General features: G+C 34.1%; 1 protein-coding gene across 2 annotated transcripts; it reads left to right on the top strand.

Annotated features, from left to right (window-relative positions):
• Positions 1 to 591: 591 nt before the first annotated feature.
• On the top strand, positions 592 to 18,081 carry CLEC2B (C-type lectin domain family 2 member B). 2 transcript variants are annotated; one of them, XM_050746606.1, is made up of 6 exons: positions 592 to 2,009; positions 7,384 to 7,469; positions 7,673 to 7,753; positions 12,598 to 12,761; positions 15,772 to 15,875; positions 16,847 to 18,081. In XM_050746606.1, exons 2-6 carry the CDS (start codon positions 7,391 to 7,393, stop codon positions 16,953 to 16,955), a joined length of 537 nt encoding a protein of 178 aa, XP_050602563.1. In that variant the 5' UTR covers positions 592 to 2,009; positions 7,384 to 7,390; the 3' UTR covers positions 16,956 to 18,081. The 2 variants fall into 2 exon arrangements, with proteins under 2 accessions (XP_050602563.1, XP_050602564.1); XM_050746607.1 differs by lacking the exon at positions 7,384 to 7,469.
• Positions 18,082 to 24,306: the final 6,225 nt, after the last annotated feature.

The raw sequence follows: 24,306 nt of genomic DNA, 5'->3' as shown, positions 1-24,306 counted from the left end.
TATATAATATCTTAAAAGTCATCATAAGGAAACAAATAAATCCATAAAAATGGGAAAAATATTTAAATAGGTCATTGAAAAAAGATATATGAGTTACCAATCCGCACATGAATAAATGCTCAATATATCATCAGAGATGTACAAATTAAAATCACATTTAGATTCTACTACACACCTACTAGAATGGTTAAATTGAAAAACATTGGGCATATCTAATGTGGCTATTGATGTACAGCAAATAGAATCATCCAATAGTAATGTTGGGAATGGCACAACTTTTTGGAAAAATATACATTTATAAAATAAAACATACATTTTCTATCTAACCTAGCAGTTTCACCTCCAGGTATTTCTTCAAAAGATTAAAAAATGTGTCAATAGAAAAACTTTTGCATAAATGTTTATTTTGACCTTACTTATGATATCCAAGAAGTGGAAAAAGCTCAAGGTAGTAATGGATACATTTTATTATAAAATGGATAAAAAATATTTTATGTTGATACAATGAAATAGTACTCAGTAATAAAAAGAAATGAACTGATGATCTATGCAACATGGATAAAACTCAAAAACATGCTCAGTGAAAGACATCAGACTTACAAGAATTACCGACTGTGTCATTCTGTTTACAGGAATTTCTAAAACCAGCAAAGCTCATGTTTATTGATAGTAAGTTGACTGCTGCCTGGTTTCAGGGGTGAGGATGAACCGCAAAGCAATGGCAGGGAACGTTTTGCTGTGTTGAAAATGTTTTCTATCTTAACTGTTATATCTTTACTGTTTTCCTTTTTGGAACAAAACTAAATTTCACTCAACCATAATTGAGTAATCTCTATATTTTTCTAACCATTTCTAATAGTTCTTTGGATACAATCTTTTGTTAACAACAAAGGTGGAATATATTCATTTCCTCATGAATTTTCTGTCTTTTTTTCTGTCCAAAAATGAGAAGAGCAATTTTGTTATCTGTCCTTTCCTTCTGCCCAGAAATGATTAAACCTGTATTTCTTATTCTCTTCATATTTTCTTTCTTTTAATTCCTTTGTACTACGGTTTCTTCTCTATTCTCATTTGCTTTTTCTCTTAAAGTTTCTCTCTCAGAACAAATGCAGTGTTAATCCCGAAGCCACTTGTGGGACACTGGCTTCTTCTCCTCAGTTTCCACCCTAATGTATTTGTTGAGGGGTAATTCAAAATCACTGGGAAACTGATTAGAGCAGATTTGAAAATAAAACTGTGGCTTGGTAACTTAGCAAAAGCATAATGGCAATGGCGTCATCTTATATGCTGATAATAACATTCTGGGCCCTTAGTTACTTTCGTTTTCTGTTTTCCCTCTGTGTGTGTGTGTGTGTGCTCACACCCATAAGTGTGACTGTGCACACATTTGTCTTTGAGAGAGACATAATAGTTTTTGTTTTTCTTTCAGTAGCCAAAGTTTAAACCATTGCTTTTTCTTTGATTCTATCGCTTTTAAGGTGATCTTTCTTAACACAGAATAATAAAGCAGTAATGTCCTAAAGAATGCTGTTTAATTAATTAGTATCAGCCTCTCCTACAGCTCTGGAAGGATACCAGTTCTGTACCACTCCTGGATGAATCAGCCACTTGAGCAATTTTGTGTTCTGTAGTTCAGATGAGAATCCCCGTTGAGAACGTAAGAAAATATGTGTTTATTCTTCAGCTTTAAATTTTTATTTCGCAACTTCCTTCCTCCTTGGCAACCTTTTTTTTTTTTTTTTTTTTTTTTTTTTTCGAGAAGAAAATTGTAATAAAACAACAGTATGACTAATAGATAGTCCCTTGGTCACTTCCAGTTTGCAAAATGCTATTTAGACTTTGAGTTACTCTTCAAAAGTGATATACCTCTAGTTTGGAGCTGTGTTGTAAAGACAAGAGCAACATTTTCATATTAAAGTTAAATAAAGTTATAACTTTGAAGAGAGGTTCCGGAAGACATGACAGAAAGCTGCTAGCAGAAAATCAAAAAACTGATTAAAAGAAGCAAGGTAAGAACATTTCTGTTTGTTTAGATTGACCGTTATTTATTGAAATTGTGATGCATAACGTTAAAGCCTTTGAGAAAAGAAATATATTTTGTGGTTTCTTTTGTGAAGCTAGAAAATTCCTTGTTATAACAACAAGATTGAGATTTGTATGTGACTGTTTTGTCCTAACAAATTCAGACTTACTTCACATTATTTGAATTACCATGGAGAAGGTTTAACCATGACTTAAAACTGCTCAAGATTTAGTTTCACTTTTACTAAGTATTTTATAAAACAAATACTTAAGAAGATGTTAGCTATGATCCAGATACTCATACAGTTCTCAGAATGCATACATAATATGAAAAATTTAGCTAATATTTCTAATATTTTTAAAGATTGCTCTATTGGATGGTGTAAAGATACTCTGGGCTTTAGGAGTACTTAACGGAAAGAATATATCCCTTTCCTACTCTTACTAAGGAATTGCTAGTATTCCGATATCCATGGAGACGTCTTTACCAACCCTAAGAAGGATAAGAGAGAAAATATTCTTAAAAATACACTATGAAACAACGTGGTAGCACTGGATTTATTAAATAGCAAGTTCAGAATATGTAAGATCCAAACTACATCGCTGGGATTTCAACAGGGTTTATTTATGTCAAAATATGTGAAAGAGAAAAGGCTGAAACTAAATGCATTCAATACAACAATCTATGATTCAGGGATTTAGGGACTGTGATGAGCTTTAAGCATTTCTCATTTAACTAAATGTCAACCTACCAGTGCATGCTACCGTCAAAAAAATTATTGCTGTGGTACAATAGAATGCATACTTTATCCTTCTTCCCTTATTTTAACCAGTTTTATAATTCTACCTAAAGTTAGATAAAAGAAGTTTAGGGGGAATTAGATCAATATTTGATGGTAGCATACAATATCATCTTAATCAAAAGTTTTAAGAATGCCTTCCAGCCACTAGTAAAACCAGTGTTATTTTCGGTTGTATAGATTTATACATTTGTATATAAATACATTATATAATACAATAATATATATCATATTACATATGAATATATTTTAAAAGTTACTGAATAATATATTCAGTATAAGATTATATATATTATATATACATATATATCTGAAATTATGAACATCGTTTTAATAGCAGTAATTTAGGGCAGTGTGATATAATTCTGTTAGTTTTTATATACATTTTAATAAATATTTTATTTGCTCCGCTTATCAATATTTTTTGTTTTTTTTCTATAGCTATCAGCTAAGAAAAATAATATTCTGTTTGATTTTAAATGCACTGGTCACTCTGCATCTTTCTTATCTTTCCTTAGAGAGCAGAATCAAACACAAAATGGTTGAGTCAGTGGAACTTTTCTATGGGGAAAACAATCGCAGTCCTTAGCTGTTTAGATTACAAATTTGAATAGATTATAAATTTAGATTATAAATTTGATTATAAATTTTAGTTACACTGTTAATTAAATCCATTGTTCTTGAATCGTCTGGGGAAGTGTTCTTTGATGCATAGCCTCATCAAACGTTAAGAAGGCTCAGCAACTTTGAAATTCAGTTTCAATATCAGCTTCATCGTGGGAGATCACAATTTTTTAATTTTTTGAAAGGCAGCTATGCTAACCACATTCTACCAATGCCACTATTTTTTTTTTTTTTGATAACTCTTGTAAATAATTACAGCCTCCTAAGTAAGTATTGAGAATTCAGTAACAATGAAAAGATTCTGGGAAATAAAAAGTGAAAACAACTTACAGTGAGTGTAAAAAGCTAGATTTCAGGGCTCAGGAAATAGATTAAGTAGAGAATGAACACATAGTAGATTTAAATTTGTACCTACATATTCAGAAGTGCAATAAATGTTGAATTCATTAGTTATTTAAATAAAATTAAATGTTACTTCAAGTCTCTATCCCACTGAATGGACAGGACGGGTTACTTACTTTCTGTCATTTGGTGGTATTGAGAGTGAGAGATTTCTTCCAAGGTTATATGAAGTTTCCCAGGTTTTATAAGACATCGAAGTGTTATAACGGTCTCCATTCATCAGTCTCCACTGATTACGTCTGAGAAGACCACGTTCCAATATAAATTATCTCTTCGTGCCTAGTTCTACTATTTTGTGCTGCACTCATAACAAAAGCCACACTGGTTTGTTTTGTTTTGTTTTGTTTTGTTTTTGCCACATTTAAAGTACAATCATCTTTTTTGAAGCTGGGGTCATCTGTACATAAGATCTACCATCTCTGTATACACCACCAAGTCCTTATACTCTAATACCTTGCCAACTTTGCAATTGAAAGGCCTCCTATTTTCCCCGCATCTGCAAATTGTCATTTCTCATATTGTCAGGATGTGCATTGCCCTTCTACTTACCTGTTAGCTCGGAGTTATTTCCTCTGTTTTAAATCCCTTCGCAATTCTCAGAAACATTACTTCAATAAGCTAGATTTTTTTTAAATTGAAAAGGCCGTTGATTTAAGTAGCTTAGGGTTTTCTTTTCAATAGTCATTATGAAAGAAAGAATATCAAAATGGTCTGACTACCTCCTTCAAATAACGGATATGAAACTGACTCAAAAAATACTTCTACTTGCTGCAAATGTAAATAAACTTTACACTCTTAACACACACAAAATTATTAAAATATTTTAAAATAGTACAACTATAACACAAGAAAAAAATAGCAAAAGTTACCTTTTATTTACTTCCTGTTGTAACTATATTTTCTAAAAACACAACACACATATGCTCTTTAATTAAAAAAAAATAGAAGTGATACTAGTTAATGGATGAAGAGATATAGGATCAAATGGGGTAAGAAAATACAATTACATGGCACAAAAGTTTGATCAAGATTTTGAAATCATGATATCTCTAACTCTATCTTTTTACATTATGCCAATTCACGGGGAGAAAAACGGAATGACATACTGACATATTTACTTGATTCATGGCATGGAAAAGGGAGAAAGAACTTCCTGTCTTTTTGATACCTGAGGTTTAAAGAAAATTAATAAATAATTCCCGATATTAATAAGGTTATATATGAAAGATAAGAAACCTCATCAGAAAGAGCTTGGACTGACGTTCTGAACTGAGGTATGTACAATCCCAAAAAGGATGACCATCAGCCTGACATGACTATACGGTCATATATATATACACACACACATATATACACACATATAAATTATATAAATTTATATGTATATATAATATATACGATCTTATATATATAAATCATATATATACATATATATACACACATCTAAATTACTGCTATTAAAATGATGTTCATAAATTCAGATATATATGTATGTATAATATACATATGCTGTAATCTCAGCACTTTGGGAGGCTGAGGCAGGCGGATCACGAGGGCAGGAGATCGAGACCATCCTGGCTAACACAGTGAAACCCCATCTCTACCAAAAATATAAAAAATTTGGTGGGCGCCTGTAATCCCAGCTACTCGGGAGGCTGAGGCAGGAGAATGACGTGAACCCGCGGGGCGGAGCTTGCAGTGAGCCGAGATCGCGCCCCTGCACTCCAGCCTGGGCGACAGAGCGAGACTCCATCTCAAGGAAAAAAAAAAGAGATAACAACTTACATTACAAGGAAAAGAACAGCAACAAAGGACAAAAACACTTTTACTCCACCCTCACACATTTTTAATTTAGTTGTCCCAATTTACATATTTTTTTGCCTACCTCTTAACTGGTTTCTGTAGCTGTCATTGTTTTTGATAGATTTGTCTTCTGGTCTTCATACTAGAGATGTGAGAAGATTGTGTACCACAATTACAGTATTAGAGTATTCTGGGTTTGTCCATACATTTAATTTTATCAACTGTTTTCTATTCATGTGTTTTTTTACCTTTAGGCTGAAGAACTCCCTTTAACATTTCTTAATAGACATGTCTGGTGGTGGTGAATTGTCTCAGTATTTTGTTTGTCTGGGAAACACTGTCTCTTCTTCATATTTGAAGGTTAGCTTTGCAGGATACAGCATTCTTAGATGGCAGAGGTTTTTGTTTTGTTTTGTTTTCTGTTTGTTTGTTTTTTAGCACTTAAAAAATGTCATCTCTGTTCCTCCTGGCCTGTGTGGTTTCCACTGGGACGTCTATTGTCAGATAAATTGGAGCTCCTTTAAATGTTATTTGCTTGTCTTCTGTTGCTGATTTTAGGATCCTCTCTTTTTCCTTGACCTTTGAGAGTTTGATTATTCTATGCCTAGAGATAGTCTTGTTAGAGTCGGAATCTGTTTAGTGTTCTCTGACCTTTATCTACCTGAATCTTTATCTCTTTCTCAAGCTTTGTAATGCTTTCTGCTATTATTTCTTTGAATAGGCTTTATACCCTTTGCTCTAGCTTAACTCTCTCTTGAACACCAACAATTCTTAGATGTGGTCTTTTGCATAATTTTCTATAACATGTAGGCATTCTTCATTCAGTTTTAATCATTTTTATTCTTTTTTTCTCCTTTCCTTTTGTATTTTCGAAAGCCCATCTTCATGCTCACTGATTATTTCTTCTTCTTGATCCATTCTCTTTTGAGAGCCTCTAGTAAAATTTTCAGTTCAGCAAATGTATGTTTCAGTTTCAATATCACTTTTTGATCTTCAAAAATTATTTCAATCCCTTTGTTAAATTTCTCTGATAAATCTGTGAATTGTTTTTTGTGTTATTTTAGAGACTAGTGAGTTTTCTTAAAATTACTATTTTCAATGCTTGGTACAAGTGCTCTCATATTGCCATTTCATTAAGGTCTGTCTCTGGTTCCAACTTTGTCCATTTGGGGATATCACAGTTCCCTGTTTGCTCTTGCTTCTTATGGATATTCATCTATGTCTTTGTGTTGAATGATTCCATATGGCTTGTTGTGGTTTATATTGAGTATGTTTGCTTAAATATTCTTTGTAATTTGCCTGTTGATTTTTTTGGAGAGGGGCTAGGTTTCTGCCTCCTTGTTAAGACTACATGGTGCCTTAACCCAGGTTTGCCTTGGTTCTAGTAAACAATTAGAGTGCCACCCATACCAAATGGGGGAGCTTCCAAAGGGCATATCCCAGTAGTGTGGGAAAACTGACTAGGAGTTCCAGCCCAAGGGACCTATGCAACGAATCTCCTATAGCATGATGCTGCTTGACGACCACTCTAAGTTGGCATCTCCTTTGGTCAAGTAACAGAGCAGAGTTTCTGGTACTGGGGATGGTAGTCCTGCCTCCCCACTTTGTCTCTGCCTGTCCTCGTTCAGGCAGCCCTGATGCTTCCCAAATGTTAAGGCAGGGGCAAGTTTCCTGCCAGGGAATTCAAGCTGATGGGGAAGCTGGTTATCCATCTTGATCTCACTCTTTCCAGTATAGAAATGATGTTTCCATGCCCTTGGGTACCAGGAAGATTGCCGGGAGAGGCCTCATGGATGTGGAACTCTAATTCTATTATTGGTATGGAGTTTTTTGTTGATTTTTCACTTTTCTGTGGCTGCAGGAATTGTCTCCTCACATTTGAGTTCTGGGGCATTGCTGGTGATAATCACAGCACTAATGTTTTGTTGTTGTTTTCTGTGGGGGACATTAAAGCCAACTTACTTTTATGCCATCATTTTGGAGCCAGAAGTCTCCTAAATGTCTTTATTTTTATTTTTCAGGTATGATGACCAAACATAAAAAGTGTTTTATAGTTGGTGCTGCTTTAATAATAATAACTAATATTATTGCTGTATATGTAGGTAAGTTACATCCTTTATTTTATTTTTCATGACTTTCTATGTATGATCCTATTCTTTTCTGTCTCAGTCATGATCTTTTCTCAGTATCTCATTATCTTCCCATTATACATGATAACATTTATTTGGTACAAATGAATAAATTTTATTAATTACATGACCTATGTAAGGCATCAGAGATACCAAAATTATTGTAGTAAAATTATTCACCCTGATAATCTCACTTCTATTCAACACTTTCTTGCCTATGTTAATCACTATGTTGACTTCTATTGTTATAGGTTAGTTTCGTCTCTTAAAAAATTTTATACAAATACAATCAAATGTAAATACATATAAAATACAATATGCAATTTGCATGTGTCATAAATACAATCATGCAATTTGTATGTATCTTTGTATCTTTTTCCTTTTATTCAACATTATGCTTCTGTGATTTTTCAATGTCATAATAGGTAGCAGAAGTTCATTAACTCACTATTATAGAAAAAAGTTGAATTTTTTTTATGAAAAGACCAAGATAGTAAATATTTTATGCTTTTTTGGCCATACGGTCTCTGCTGCAGCTATTTAATTCTTCATAGAAACACAACCATAGAAAATGCATAGACATTGACCATGACTGTGTGTCAATAAAATTGAACATGGAAATGTAAATATTATAAAATTTTATATGTCACAAAATAGTGTTCCTTTTTAATTATTTTGATTACTTTCTTTCTTTTTAAAATGTAAAAGTTATTTCTACCTGGTGGTTGTACAAAAACAGAAGGCATGCTGAGTTGGTCTCAGGCTGTATGAGCAGATGTTTAGTGTAGTGCATTCACTGCTATGTATCACTTTTGATGAACATTTGGATTGTGTTACATTTTGACTATTGCAAACTGGGTGGTTTTGAACAACTGTATAATTTTATATTTTTTGTCTTTTAATGAATACTGGAAATAACTTGAGATATACTTATAAGAATTATTAAGCACAGAATATGCATAGATTAACTTAAGTATATTTTACCAAAAATAGTAGATAATCTCAGCAGAAGTTGCCAATTGCTCCATGCAATGTCAATGCTTTATTGTTGGTTTTATCAATTTTTGCCATTCCAATGAGTGCATGTTGTTACTCAATTTTGGCTTTGACGTCTTTCTGATGATCAATACTGTTCAGTACCTTCATAACTGCTGTTTATTTAGGTGTAATATTTTGTGACTGGAATGTTTCAATACTTTCCCTATATTGTAGTGAGTTAGCTGTCTTTTTCTTCTTGGTTCATAAGAGTTGTTCAATATTCTAGATGAGACTCTATAGGTGTTGCAAATATCTTCTTTAACTATGAAGCTGAAGTTTACCCGCTGTATCATGTCTTTCAATCAACAGAGCTTCTGAATTTTAAAGTAGTGTAATTATGTTTTTCCCTATTGTCACTACATTTTTCATCCTATGAAATTCACTTTACTTCAAAGACATAAAAATATTTTTGTAGGGTTTCTATTTTCCTTTCACTTTCCAAAACATAATCCTCTTGAAATTTATTTTTATAAATATTAGAAGATAGATATTAGGATGCATTATTTCCCATTTAGTTAAACTTTCAACCTGAAACAGCTTATTAAAAAGACTATACTTTCCCTATTTAACTGCAATTGGTCTTTGTCATCAATCAGCTGTGTAGGTGAAGGTCATTTTTGCTAAAATTTTATTATATTAACTTACTCTATTTTATCTATCTTTGTGTCTGTATCATTCTGTCTTAACACTGTCAGTTTATAATAACTCTTGATGTTTGGTTGTTTAAATGTTTGAAAGTTTTATTTTTATTCTTCAAGTTTACCTGGAGCATTTTAGATCCTTTAAGCTGCCATATAAATTATCTATAATTTTGATTGAGATTGCATTAAACCATAGTCGGTTTTCATGGAGCCATTATCTTAATATTGAGCCATACATTTAAAATATTAATTTGGTGTTCCATAATTTCTGCCAGCAATTTTTATAGCTTTCATAATAGATTCCACACACATCCTTTTAATTTATTTTTTAAAGACTCGATGCTCTATAATGCAATTGTAAGTAACATAGAAGTATTTTCATTAACCTTATTTTCCTATTTAGTCTGTTGCTGGCCTATAAAAATTATTGCTATATATTTAATATATACCTATATAAGCCTCACATAGCAAATTTGCTATAGTTAACTATTCATTTTCATAAATTGTCTTCAGTTTCTTTTGTGGGTTCTATGTAAAAATTTACATTATCTGAAAATAATAATTGTTTTACCTATTCTGTTGGAAACCTTATGCCTTTTTTATTCATTGTATTCTCTTATTTTACTGGTTATAACTTCAAGTACAAGGTTGAGTGTAAGTAGTGACAGCTTACATGTTTGTCTCATTCTTAAATCAATAAAGAGGTTTTTAATATTTCCCAATTAAGTAGTAGCATTTGCAGATATTCTTAATTAGATTAAAGGTGTTGTATTTACTTCCCTTTAATTTAATTTAAAATGTCAAATGCTTTATCTTGATCTATTGAGATACTTTCTTTTCTCTGCTAATATGTAGAACTATACAGATTTTGTAATATTAAGATAATCTTCAATTTCTGTGATAGATTCAACTTGATCATAACCTATTAACCTTTTAACAGTCTTCAATTAAACTGAATAGTATTTTGTTTAAGATGTATGCACATACATCTTATGTCTTCATAAGAGATCGACCTATAATTTCTCTTTCTTTCAATACTATTGTCAGGTATTGATGTGATTGTGATGGCTTCTAAAATTTGATTGGAAAGTATTCCCTCCTATCCTATTTTCTGAAAGAGTGTGTATAACGTTGCTGTTATGCCTTTCCTAAATGATTAGAAGTATTTCTAACTGAAGCCATCTGGACAGGGAGATTTCTTTTTGTGCAATTTTTTAAAATTAAAGATGCAATTTTTAACTAGATATAGTATTATTTAGAAGTACTGCTTTTATCTTGTCAGTTGTGTTAAATTGTGTTCTTCTAGAAATTTCTCTACTTTTTCATTCTTTGTGTTGCTAATTTGTGTTTTTATCTCTCACTTTTACATGTTTTAAAATCAGTTTTCCTAGTGGTCAACCTTGTTTTAGAGTATTCAACAAAAGTCATCTTATGACTTTAAACTTTTCTTCTATTTGGCATTAATTTTTTATTCAATTGATTTCTGTTCTTTTTGTTTTTTAAATTGTGTCTTTCTACTTTGGTTTTAATTTATTAGTATTATTAACTTTGTAAGGTAAGATAATTACCTTTTCAAAAAGTCTTTCATCATTTCTAAAACATAATCTGAAGCCAATGAATTTTCCTGTAAGCTTTAAGGGAGTTGCTGTGTCCCACAAGTTTAGTTGAATCCCAGAAGTTTGGATGCTACTGTGTTTTGAGATCATTGAAGATACACAGGATTTTGATGTAGAAGATTATGGTCACAGCAAAATTTGTATATCTAACATATAACAGGTTGAAAAAATTTCATGTCTTGTCATGTTAGGTCAAATGACAGTAGTTTAGGATTTATTAGGACATTTATATTCCTTTCAACTTCAACTTCAGTGATATATCTTCCTGGAGGCACCAGAATTATTCTACATGTAAAGGTCATCCTTACCATTTCTGGATAAATGAAATATAATGAAATCATAGCATGATCTAAGGGTAACGCAAACACTAATTTATATTAGTATATGAGAGAGATATATACACATATGTGTATATGTATATATATACCCTTATATGTACACATACCTATATACATATATATACACACGGTGTATGTATATAAAATTTTATCTTCTATAGACTCTTGACACCAGATGACTATAGGTGATAATTTAATTATTTTGCCACTGTGCTCCACTGCCATCAGCATTCTATTTATAACTGGTAGTTGGATCGATGCCTTTAAAGTGAATTATGTTTAAAAAGTAACACCATATCTCATCCTCAAGGTTCTGTTTCCTTAGAATTATGTTTGGTACCAAAAACTGATTCAGTCTGGGTGTGTTCCAAAATACAAACACATATTATGAGAAAAAGGCTTTACTATAGAAATTAGGGATAATGTGAATGTGGGAACATCTAGAAGTGATGCATGGCTGAAGGCTGGGGCTGTGCTACAAGCTGGATGAGAAATGGTCACTAAGAATATTGGCATAACACACTAACACATTTGGAGGAACGTCTAAGAAGCTAAGATATCTAGCTGCCAAGACTGCAACAGGGCAACACATGGAAAGACCTGTGAAGTTCCTATGCTCATGGTCTCCAGGAATTATACCTTCTGCTTTACTTTCACCTTCCAAATCCCCTGTGAGTTCCATTCATTGGATAACCCAGAGCTATACAGTGATGGTGATTCTTAGCTGACAACGAGCGGTCCAACTTATTTTGTATTTTGCTTTATTATTTTTGTTGCTTCTTTGTAGATTAAATCATGTATTTAGATTCATTGGTGACTAATACAAATTATTACTTGGATTACTCTTAGTTAATGCTTGGACTTCCTTTTATTTCATTTACCCAGAAATGGTGAGGGTAAGTTACACAAGTAGAATAATTCTGGTGGCTCCTGGAAGACCTGTATATCACTGAAGTTGAAGTTGAAAGAAATATAAATGCCCTGATAAATCTTAAACTACTGTCATTTGACCTGACATGACAAAGATATAAATTTTTTTCCAACCTATCATATAATAGATATACAAATTTCGTAGTGACCATAATCTTTTACATCAAAAACCTGTGTGCAGTGATCTCAAAACATATTTTCAGTAGCTTATTATTCTATATGGCCCGTAAGATATGTATTTGTCTCTTTTCCAGTTAAACTAACTCAAGATTCTCAGAGTTTTTGCCCATATGGTTGGATTGGTTTCCAAAACAAATGCTATTATTTTTCTAAAGAAGAAGGAGACTGGAATTCAAGTAAATACAACTGTTCCACTCAACATGCTGACCTAACTATAATTGACAACACAGAAGAAATGGTAAGTAATTTAATATACATTCTTTGTGAATTTTCTTGAGTCAGAACATTAGAAATATTCAAATACCATCATAGTCTTGAAGTCTTTTCACTCATGCCTATCTATGCAGAATATTGAAGGTGTTCAGAATATGCCATGTGACACAAAGGTGAAATACCTAGTGATGCTTTGTTTGAAGAATGTAAGACTAACATCAAGTAGTAGACTTAATATCTATCTTTATATTTTAAAGAGTGTACACAGAAGAGCTTGATAATGTTTGAAAACGTTTTAAGAGCAGTACTCCCCCAAGAAAGGAGAATTGTCAGAGAAAGGAGGGGATTCTCCATTCTACCTCCTGAGAGAAACTTTCCTCTGACTTCTCCATTTTGTTTTGCTGTCTGTCTCTGAGGTCCCATGGCAGCTCCCATTAGAACACTCTCTACCAGTAATGCAATAGAGAGGAAAATCAAAATTTCTGCCTAGACCAGAGTATAAGTTTTCAGTGAGCAGATACCATGTCTTCTCTGAAATTTTATCCTTAGCATTATTGTGCAAAGCAGGTACAAATGAAAAGTCTAACGGATCCTTGTTGAATAAATTTTGATTTACATGACAAAATCTCTATGAGTAAAGAGGCTCTCCTAGAACTTTAACAAGGGATTGAAAAACTGCACCTCTGCATTCGTGAAATTTGTTCTTTCCCCTAGTCATTTATATTGTAAACATACATGTTTACTTACCTTTGTTTGGTCTCTTTAAGAATGAAAAGAAAATATAAGAGGTAATATGACTTGATTAAAAATATTTTTTGCAAATAATATGCTATTGAGAAGTGTTTCAATGAAAAGCAGAATAGCGCAACAGTCGACATTGTTAAAAGACAATTGTGGTGAACCCTCTGTGGTGAAGAAAGTTTATTTATGCAATCTGCCTGAAGATTGGTTCAAATTTAAATGCATGTGAATCAGGCAGAGCCAATTTATAGGTCAGTGAAAGGAAACAAAACTATTTTGCAAGAAACAAAAGGTAATAAAATGTTGAAAGCTAGATGAATTAGGAGTAGATATTGCAAATCAAGAATTAAGGTGCAAGCTTAACATCATAGGAAGGGCTTCTGTAGTCAATAATGTCACTGCTGAATTTTGCAGGAGTATTGAGAAATACTCTGACTGTTCCTTACAGTTCCTCTTGGTGGAAAGAAAGCTAAACTAGCAGTGAGATGGAAAAATAATGAGTGTTAATAAAATGAAAGATGAAGAAATGTAAAGACAATCAATATTAAAGTAAATATATCCACTGTAGGAATATTGTCTGCAAAGATTGACTAAATAAATAGTGAGGATCATGGAATGTGAAGACAAGAAGTATATAAAAATAATTGGTTTTGAACTTAAGAGAAATCTTCAAATCTATCAAAGAAGAATGCTTGTACTGTCTGGATGAAGAAAAAACACTGATCATAACATATCCTGATATATTTTGAAGATCATGGATGACCATATGTACTACATACACTGGCAAAATTTAAGTGACAAACAGAATGAAGTAAAGCTGTCTGTGGAGTGGAGAAGAAATTTGCATAAGAATTTTAATAGATGATTTAAAATAGTTTAATTTAAATGTGAACTTTAATTACAAAATAATATGAGATAAAGTTTGTCTTACAAAATGTTTTTATATCTATTTCCACCTATTTAGAATTATTGCACTTCTAACAAGGGGCTAAAACGGGGCAAGCTTTTATTGAGCAAATAAATGTTAACATTTTTCATAGAGCAGGACTAGGAAACACATCTCCCAGTTCTCTGTCACCAAGACCAGTCAAGCTCTCGCCTGAAGCCTTTCCTGAAGTTCTTTCCTGAAGTTCTTTCCTGAGTCTAGACTATGAATTACCCTCTTCTCCTTGGCCATCTGCATTTACACGTAATATTCTACTCTTGCCTTAGAGCACATCCTGTGTCAAAGTTTCCCTTAAAAACTCATATGTTTTTTTCTGTAAGTTCCAATTCCACATTGTATTTATCACACTCATAGCTTCTCCGTATCTAGTAGAATATTTTCTAACATTATGTTTACGTTACTTTCCTGTAAATGAAGGCCTTTGAATGTAGGACGGCGTTTTTATTAATCTGTTTATTTGTAAAGCCAAAACTTAGCCCAATTAATTTTTTTTCTAGTTTACACAATGCTGTGAAGATAGTGTATTAAAATGTCAAAAGTTACAGGTGTAACTTTTGTAAAGTTGGGGTAGATAGGATTTGACCATAGCGTTGTGATCTGGCCTAACTCCTTTATATTTATCTTAAATTGAAAAGTAGAGTGATGCAGTGTGAAGCTTATAGTATCCAAGCTGTTTAGTAGCAGAGTAGCCTCCAGGACTTTAATATAACTCTATGATTAAAGAAAAAGGTCGAGGGTTAAGCAAGGGCGAGGTAAGTTAAACAATGCATCAGCAGGAGAAATGTCAGGAAAAAAGCATTGTATTTATTTCTGAATTACGTATTTGGAAATTTAAATGTTTAGCAGAAAAATAAAATTTGATAATTAGGTTCTAAAGAAACTGGATATATGAGGATGTGTATGTGTGTGTATTTACATGTGTAGTTTGGGGAGATAAACTGAAGTAAAACATAACACTAAAATGAAGCTACTACTATTTACTGGGAAGTGGACAAATAGTATAATAAATATCTGGTAATTGGAAACGCCGTGCAAGAGCTCAATTTCAAACTTGGCTTTCTAGGAGCTTACAGTTTGAAAACTGTGAAGGAATAGATTTTCAAATTGAACATTTATCAATTTGGAATCATATCTAAAGAAAATGTGTCTAACATACTTGTTTCACAAAGAAAACTGAAGGTCATAGGAAAAATAAAGTACTTTCTAAAAACTCCATGGCTATTTTCTAGTGAAGCCAGGAGTTGAATAATTGTTGCCTTGCACTTCACAACCTACAGAACAAGAGGTACACAGTAGGTCGTCGTAAAAATTGGCGTGTATGGTTTTGAAATTAACTTTGTCTCTAAAGAATTTTCTTAGGCGATACAAATGCAGTTCTGATCACTGGATTGGTCTGAAGATGGCAAAAAATCGAACAGGACAATGGGTAGATGGAGCTATATTTACCAAATCGTGAGTTTATTTTTTTCCGGGATCACTTAAATTTAGATAGTGCAGCCTTCTCTAGGACTTATGCTTTAGCTAAAATTCTCCAGAGCCCAAGATTTTTGCACATGTTAGAAAGATGGAGGGGAGATTGAATATATATTGAGATTCATTCAAGGAGGCAACCATGAAGGTTGGAAATTAAGATATAAGGGAACAGATCTCCTAGTTGGCTATTTTGGAAATAAAGACCTGAGATTGATACACACAACTCCCACCACCCCAATTGAAACTTTCATCTGATAATAAACTATCTTGTCCAATTATATGACTCTTCTTTAAACTTTTTGTTGCCTATTTTCTGATGTCTTTTACAGTTCAATTTGATGTTCATTTTAATCTGATTTTATTTGCAATTTCGCTATTATGCAATTTGTCATGGGCTTCATATCTTTAGCATTATAATTTGGAAAATGTGTGTACACATCCCAAATGGTGACTCTAAGTCACTTAGCCACTTGGTTTATGTTAGAGTTTCTCAATAGAAACACTACTGATATTTTGTACTGAATACTTCTCTGTCGTGGAAAGGGGGCACTTTTCTTTGTGTGTTGTAGGGCATTGGCAGCATCCCTGGATATACTGTCCACTCTGCTTGACTTCTGCCTCTGCTTGTGACAATAAAAAACATCTCCAAATATTGTCAAGTGTCCCTTGGTTTGGAACCAAAATCACCCCTAATTGAAAACCATCGGTTTATGTGAACTGGTAGCTCCACTGATTACATGTAACCAACCTAATGCCAGTTCAACATGTACAAATTCTTGGAAAAGAAACTTTTTTGATCCAAATTAGTATAGGTATTTCAACACTAGCAAGAGAGAACTGTGTGACAGCATACCTTTCAGCACCTTAGATAAGTAGAATTTTTGTTTAAAGGTGTCGGTGGGCAAGGAAGAAATCACATGACTCCATAATGGTTAACCCCTTTGTTGCAGGTTTGGCATGAGAGGGAGTGAAGGATGTGCCTACCTCAGTGATGATGGTGCAGCAACAGCTAGATGTTACACAGAAAGGAAATGGATTTGCAGGAAAAAAATACACTAAGTTAATGTCTCTGATAATGTGAAGAACAGAAAATAACATTATTAAGTGGAAACCAAACAAAGCATTTTTTTAATTAAACAAAGGTGAAGTTTTGTACCTGTCTGGTTAATTCATGCTTATGCGTCATGCTACACATAAAAGCCACTCCAAAGATTGGCAAAAAATGGTTACAGGTATTCTGCTGACTTACTTTCTTCCTTTCTTTCTTTCTTTCTTTCTTTCTTTCTTTCTTTCTTTCTTTCTTTCTTTCTTTCTTTCTTTCTTTCTTTTTCTTTCTTTCTTTCTTTCTTTTTCTTTTTCTTTCTCTTTCTTTCTTTCTTTCTTTTCTTTCCTTCCTTCCTTCCTTCCTTCTTTTTTCTTTCCTTCCTTCCTTCCTTTCTCTCTTTCTCTCTTTCTTTCTCTCTTTCTTTCTTTCTTTTTCTTTTTCTTTTTTTTTTTTTAACTGTAAACCAGAAAACAATTGTAGGGATCAAGGATAGACATGGCACTTAGATAGGACTTTCATGACCCAATTTGGAACAATTTGAGTACCAGAATAGGAGATTATAGCCTATTGAACAAAATGTGAAACTGGGAGTCCACAAAGATGTAAATGGAAAGATGAAGTACCTCCTGACAGAGCAAGAATGGCACTGAACAATGTTACATGGATAATGGCTATTTTATTCAAGACTATTACAATATGGAAAAGAGACTAGGACTCAGTCTGAACTAAAATCTGTCAAAACAAAGCGGGTGGGGGCTTTAAGAGTGAAGGTGAGGAGGAGATCATACACCGTATGTGTTTGCTAATTGGCTTTACCCAAAAGAAAATTAAACTTTCTTTGATCTGTACAAGTTGATCAAACAAATGGGGTCATTCTTGTCATATGCAACTAAAACAGGGTAGACAATCCAGGGGAAAAAGGCACTCAGGGCACATAGCATTGCTTCAAAAATATAATTCTCTACAAACCTAGTTGCTAAAACTACCTGTTGTCACCTAAAACCAATTTTATCTAACAGCTATTAAAACAACCTACTGTGACTGCAAGACTGGTTTTACCCACCACTGTCACACACCAGTCAGAACGTGCCAGCTCCTCAAAACTTTACTAGAGCCAATAAACTTTCTTTCAAACCAATACGTAACTTTTTTTTTTTTTTTTAAATAACACCTCCAACCTTCGTTTTGTTCTTTAGAGAAACCAAACACTCCTGGTCCTCGCATTTAGGCCAAATCACAATTCTTACCTCTCTAATAAAATATTTTAAATGTAGAGATCTGTCCCTATATTTTATTTTGATTTTGACCCACTTAGTGTCCAGTTGGGTTCCAAAGCTGACTCAGCTTAGGGAGAAACACTGGCCCACAGGGCTAGGGCATGATGTACTCACACTGGGGCTTATTGACTCCTGTGACCCCACTATTGCTGCAGGTTGCCCCATTTCTCCCTGGTGAGTCTCTTGGACTGACCTCCCAATTTTAGTTTGCTTCTGTTTTATTTGGATTTTAGATGAGGAGGAGTCTTTCCTCTTCTTGTTTCAGAGACCTCTTTCTCCCTCTGGTTGGAAGGTCTTCTGTTAGGGAGGACTATTTTCCTCCTGGCAGACCTCAGCTGTGATGTCTGGGTGACGGGATTTCCCTTTTCAGGCTGAAGCCTCGCCAAAAGCATTTTTATTTTTTCCTTCAGTTGATGGCAGCTGATCTTCCTTCTTGGGTTTATTTGGCCTTTTCATAATCAGTGCTTGCATTTAACTGGCTTTTGTGTATTTTGCATTAAACAAAATCACCTAGATAAATTTAGTTACAAACGGATTCTCAAAGTTTAAAGGCATGCCAAGGTATTTTTTGTGACTCTAACTGGTAACATGTTCAAATATTACAGAGATCATTCAACACTCTGTTCTTAAATCTAAACTAAAAGACCACGGCTATAAAATTATGCACTCCAAATAAGCCTCATATCGCAATTGATTGTGTCACTACAAAATACTATCTCAAGGCTAGCTGAGACTCTTTCCTCTCCAGATCTTTCCTCTTATAATTTTTCCTCTTCATCTTTCTCTAAGCTAAACTCTTTCCAAACTCCTCAAATATTCTGGCATACTGATTTTTTAAGTAAAAACACTTGAAAGTCAGAAAATATAAAAGAAAATCATTTTTACTTTTATGCTGTTTCTTAAAAGCAAAAGGTGAAATTCCCATGTAAAAGACACTTTTTCCATACTAAAAGGAATGGCAATATTATTATGACCAAAGACGAGCAATTGAGACCAAGAAAACACTGTATGAACCTTGTTAAAATCTTCTGGGGGCCTCCTCACTTAATTGAGTCACATTCTCAAAGTTAACTATTCCTTGTCCGATCCAGTATGTTGGTAACTGACTCAACCGTCTTTCTCCAAAAGTTAGTTCATGGCCTTTGTAAAATTGTTTATTGACAAAGTCAAAGTAAAAGAAAACAAAACTTAAGGTTTAGCCTTATCCCATTTTGTCAAAAAAAGAAACAAAGATTGAGATACGATTGTTTTTAATCAACTGATGAGTTAATATGCTTTACTATTTTATGACTAAATTCGAAAATCTAAGCTATAAGGTCTCTAGACATATATATATATGTTTAGAAGTGTTTCTACAAACGTACATATGTTACATTATATATTAAGTCTAAATGATAAAATATGCTGTTGCTGGACAGAAATTTCTTTAAAATTTTTATTTAGATAAATGGGCACTCATATAAAATGTATTTTAATTATGCAAATGTTTTCTTTAGTTTACATAAACTTAATCTCAAAGTTTGAGATTGATTTAAATCTCAAATAAATAGATTGTTTTTAGTTTGTTAATAAAATAGCATTAGAAATGGTTTCAAAATTGCCAGCATACATTTTTGCCTGAGTTAACTGGTCAGTTTTATATTTGCCCCTACTAGATATTTTAAAGTCATAAACCTATAAACCCAACTTAAAACAAAATAATATTTGATATATTATTTTTATAAATAATTTTTAATGCATAAGATTAATTTTAAAATCTATATTAAATTAATAATTTAATCAATAAATTATTAATAATTTATCAGATTATTGATTTATATTATTTAAATTAAATTATTAAATAATGGTTTGATTTCCATTATTAAATTAATAATATATTTAATTAAAAGTTAAGTATGATTTAATACAAATATATCTTCTGGGTTAACGATGAGATGTACATGCATTTAACTTCAAGCTTCTTAGATTAACATCTGATATTAACCAGCTACAAATTGGTCAATTAAAAAAACTTTAAATGAGTAGCTCTAATATCTGAATTTTCATAAGTAATTCAGATATAATTGTTAATAAATAAATTAGATAATTATTGATAAAATAAATGTTTATAAATGAAGTTTTCATATAACTTAAAATTTTAAAGTTACCTTACATTAAGTTAAATATTAGGTACTCATTAAATGTCTGGTTAATACTCAAGTTAAAAAATTAAAACAAATTGTTAAATAAGTTCCTTCTAGCATCTTAAATCTTATAAAAAGACTAATAATATATAGGTTTTCAATCAAAATATAAATTTTAAAGGGTAATTGTGTGTGAAAAAAAATCTTACATAATAATTTTCTTTCCTAAGATAAAATGGTTGGTTTTCCCAAAAGAAAAAATAAAACCAAAAATTATAAGACTAAGACTGGAGGTTTTAAAAAAATTATAGAAGGTCTAAGCAAGTTAAAGAAGAGTTACAAAAAATGGGTCTTGGCCGGGCGCAGTGGCTCACGCCTATGATCCTAGCACTTTGGGAGGCTGAGGCGGACAGATCACAAGGTCAGGAGTTCGAGACCAGCCTGGCCAATATGGTGAAACCCCATCTCTACTAAAAATACAAAAATTAGCTGGGGGTGGTGGCGGATGCCTGTAGTCCCAGCTACTCAGGAGGCTGAGGCAGGAGAATTGCTTGAACCTGGGAGGCGGAGGTTGTAGTGAGCCGAGATCAGGCCACTTCACTCCAGCCTGGGAGACAGAGCAAGACTCTGTCTCAAAAAAAAAAAAAAAAAAAAAAAAAAAAGATGGGTCTTATAAAAGAGGTTTTATGTGGTGAGATTGAGAAAAATATACTTACGTGTTTTTCTAAAAAGTAAATATTGGTATCAAGGGTGCATTGATACTTGACCAAAATCTGATCCTCAATATTTGAAACTACAAGGTTTTCTTAAAACATGTATATGCTGTTCATAAAATTGCAAGAAGTTTGATTTATAATCACAAAATCTGTGTCTTTACCAGCCTTATTCTAAACCACAGTGTCTGTTTCAGCCATTTTTTTCCTGGAGGTCTATTTACTTTCCCTAGTTACAGGCTAAACATGCTCTCCTATTCATTTACATAATAATTTCACTTCTTGAAACAAAATTTTCATTTCCAAATTTCTCAGATTCATATCTCAGTGGTTCAAGTTTTGCTGTATCTCACTGCACGTGATTTGCAGGCATACATCACTACCTTGGGTTTTAATACCATCGAGAACCTTGAGAAGGCCTTTTTGTTTTGTTGTCCACTCCAGTAACTCTTTTCCTCTGGTTCTAACTCTGCTGTTATGTCCTGACAGTAAAATACTTACCATGAAGGCCTAGAAAAGCAGTGTTTTCCTTCAATATAATTTGATTTTGTACTCTTTGCTTTTCTTGATATATCTAATTGTTGCACTTATAATGTTAGACACATTGTTCCTGTGTCTGATTAAATTCAAGTGTCCTTTTCATCAGGTTCAACTTCCAAATTATCTAAATGAACATTCTATAAGGAGAAACAATTACACTGTAAGCAGCATCTAAAGTATCTGTGGTTTCCACATTGACTTAGGGTGTGATTGTTAGTGGAGGCTGTGGTGAGGTTTTTTGGGGACAAGGATGCCAAGTGGGCCAGTCCTCAGACCCCAGTGGTGGCAGCAGTGGGCCAATCATGCCTGTCTTTGGGTCCCAGGTCAGCATCTGGTGTTAACCAGATGAATTAGGCCAATTTTTGGTCCTCCAGCTGGTTTTGTTGAATTCCTGAAGTGGCAGCTGTGGGCCAGGTAGGGGGGCAAGTCTTTGATCCTTAGGCAGTGTGCATGGCATGGGCAATTATGAGATCATTCCAGCAGTGTGGAATAATCCTCTGGCCTCCAAGTGGCCTTTGTTGGGTTATAAATGGCTGCAAAAGGCCGGGCGCAGTGGCTTACGCCTGTAATCCCCGCACTTTGGGAGTTTGAGGCAGACAGATCACCTGAGATCGGGCATTTGAGACCAGCCTGACCAACACGGAGAAACACCGTCTCTACTACAAATACACAATTAGCCAGGCTTGGTGGCACATGCCTGTAATCCCAGCTACTCAGGAAGCTGAGGCAGGAGAACTGCCTGAACCCAGGAGGCAGAGGTTGCAGTGACCCGAGATCAAATCATTGCACTCCAGCCTGGGCAACAAGTGCCAAACTCTGTCTCAAAAAAATAATAATAATTAAAAAAAATAAATGGTTGCAATAAGCTGGTGGGCCATTCCCCGGGACCCCAAGAAGTACATGTGAGTGGGTGCCAGCTATGGTGGTAGTGGAAGGCTGGGCAGTTCCATCCTCAGGCTGCCAGGGGAGTGTACAGGAACCAAGAATGATGACCAGGTTGTAATGATTCACAGGCCCCTGAATGGCATGCTCAGGCACTGAGCAGAGCAATGCCAGGCCAGGCAGCCCGTTCCTCAGACCTCCTGTTGCTGTGCATGGGTACAGGCTATTGTTAATAGGGACAAGGTTATTCCCAGGTCCCTGGCTAAGTACTTGGTTGATGGCAACAGCGGCAGAGGTTGGAGGAGGAACTTTGCCCTCAGGACACATATAAGTGCATTTCAGCCCTATTGCTGGGGGGTTCAGGGTTGCTGTCAGTGGTAGCAGCTGGAGACGAGAGGCTGGGCAGTGTATGCTTCAGATCCCTCGTAGTGGAAGCAACAAGAGCAGGAATGGGGAGATCCAGTCTTCAGGGCAAATGCGAATGTGCAGCAGCCCTGCTGCTTAGCAGGACATGGTGAGTGTTATGGCAGTAACCCTAGCCAGGAGAGAATCAGGCTCTGGTGAGATGTATTTTGGCTCCCTTTGTCTTAGGGCAGCCACCCCAGTGCACTGTGCCACCAATTCCTTGGTGCGTAGGACACCGTGTGCTAGAGTGTTGAGGACCTGCTGTGCTGCGGGGCACCCAGTGTTGTGCCACTGCAGCCCTTCAGCTGGATGTAGGGAGGGAGTGTCAGTGGGGTTTCAGGGATGTGGAGATTGAGGGGCTGTTAGGCCCATGGGTGAGATGCAGTCTGGTGGAGTTGAGCTCTCATAATTATGCTATACTGCAGCTGCTTAGGTCTCTGTTAATATGCGGGACCTAGACTGGGATCTGTCTCTGGAGCAATATCTGAAGCTCCAGAGAGTTCTGTGTATTAGTCTCAGGGTCGGCAACCATCACTGGATTCTCCCATGGCAAGGATTCCAGGAGTCTAATATTGGGAATGTGGATCACTGGGGATCTCTCACTTACTCTTTCTCTGCACTGGAGAGTCTCTCTGGTTTCCTAGCCAGCCTTGGCCAGGAAGACTGCCTCTTCTTCATTACCTTAGGTGTTTCCCATCAATTTGCTATTGAACTACAGTGTTCTCTCTCAGGTGCTGTCTTCAAAGTGTGATTATCTATTTGACATTTTGCTTCTTTGTGGAGCTGGCGGGTGCCAGATACCTGTACTCAGCCATCTTGAAGCCCCACTCTCTGATCAAGTGTTTTGAGCCTTTTAACATCTTTAATAAACTTCCTCAAAATGAAATCATAAATTAAATCTTTTTCACCTAAAATCACGTTTGGGATTCTCCAGGTGGGTCCCTGTAAAGCCTTAAAAGATATAACTCTCATCCTGTAGAAATGTTAAATAATTATGCTTATTAGATAAATCATGTAGAAAACATTGTCAAACAATAAGTAATAGTAGATCATCTTTTAGTTACATTTATAAATATATTATTGTTATAAATATTTTTCAAAATGTGTGTAAATTCATAAATACCTAATATTCTAGCAGTCATAATTCTGGCTGTTATTTTTAAATGCCATCTATAATACAAGGAACTTAATTTTCTTGTCAATTATAAACTTTCCTCAGGTTTTTAACCATGACTATTCTAATTGTTTTCTTCTACGGTTTTAAATTCTTCTCTAAAAACATTCATAATCAGATTCATAAAAGACCCCCACAAGTACTCATAGATACAGGTTTCTGATACATTTAAGATTAATAGACTAAATAAAAATGTCCAAAACTCTAATAAAATAAATAGTAGATTTATAAAATTACTAATGAAGATCAAG

This window comes from Macaca thibetana, chromosome 11 (assembly GCF_024542745.1).
Source record: "Macaca thibetana thibetana isolate TM-01 chromosome 11, ASM2454274v1, whole genome shotgun sequence".
NCBI classification, from domain to species: Eukaryota; Metazoa; Chordata; class Mammalia; order Primates; family Cercopithecidae; genus Macaca; species Macaca thibetana.
The sequence above is the reverse complement of the archived record's forward strand: the minus strand, read 5'-3'. Positions and strand labels throughout refer to the sequence as shown.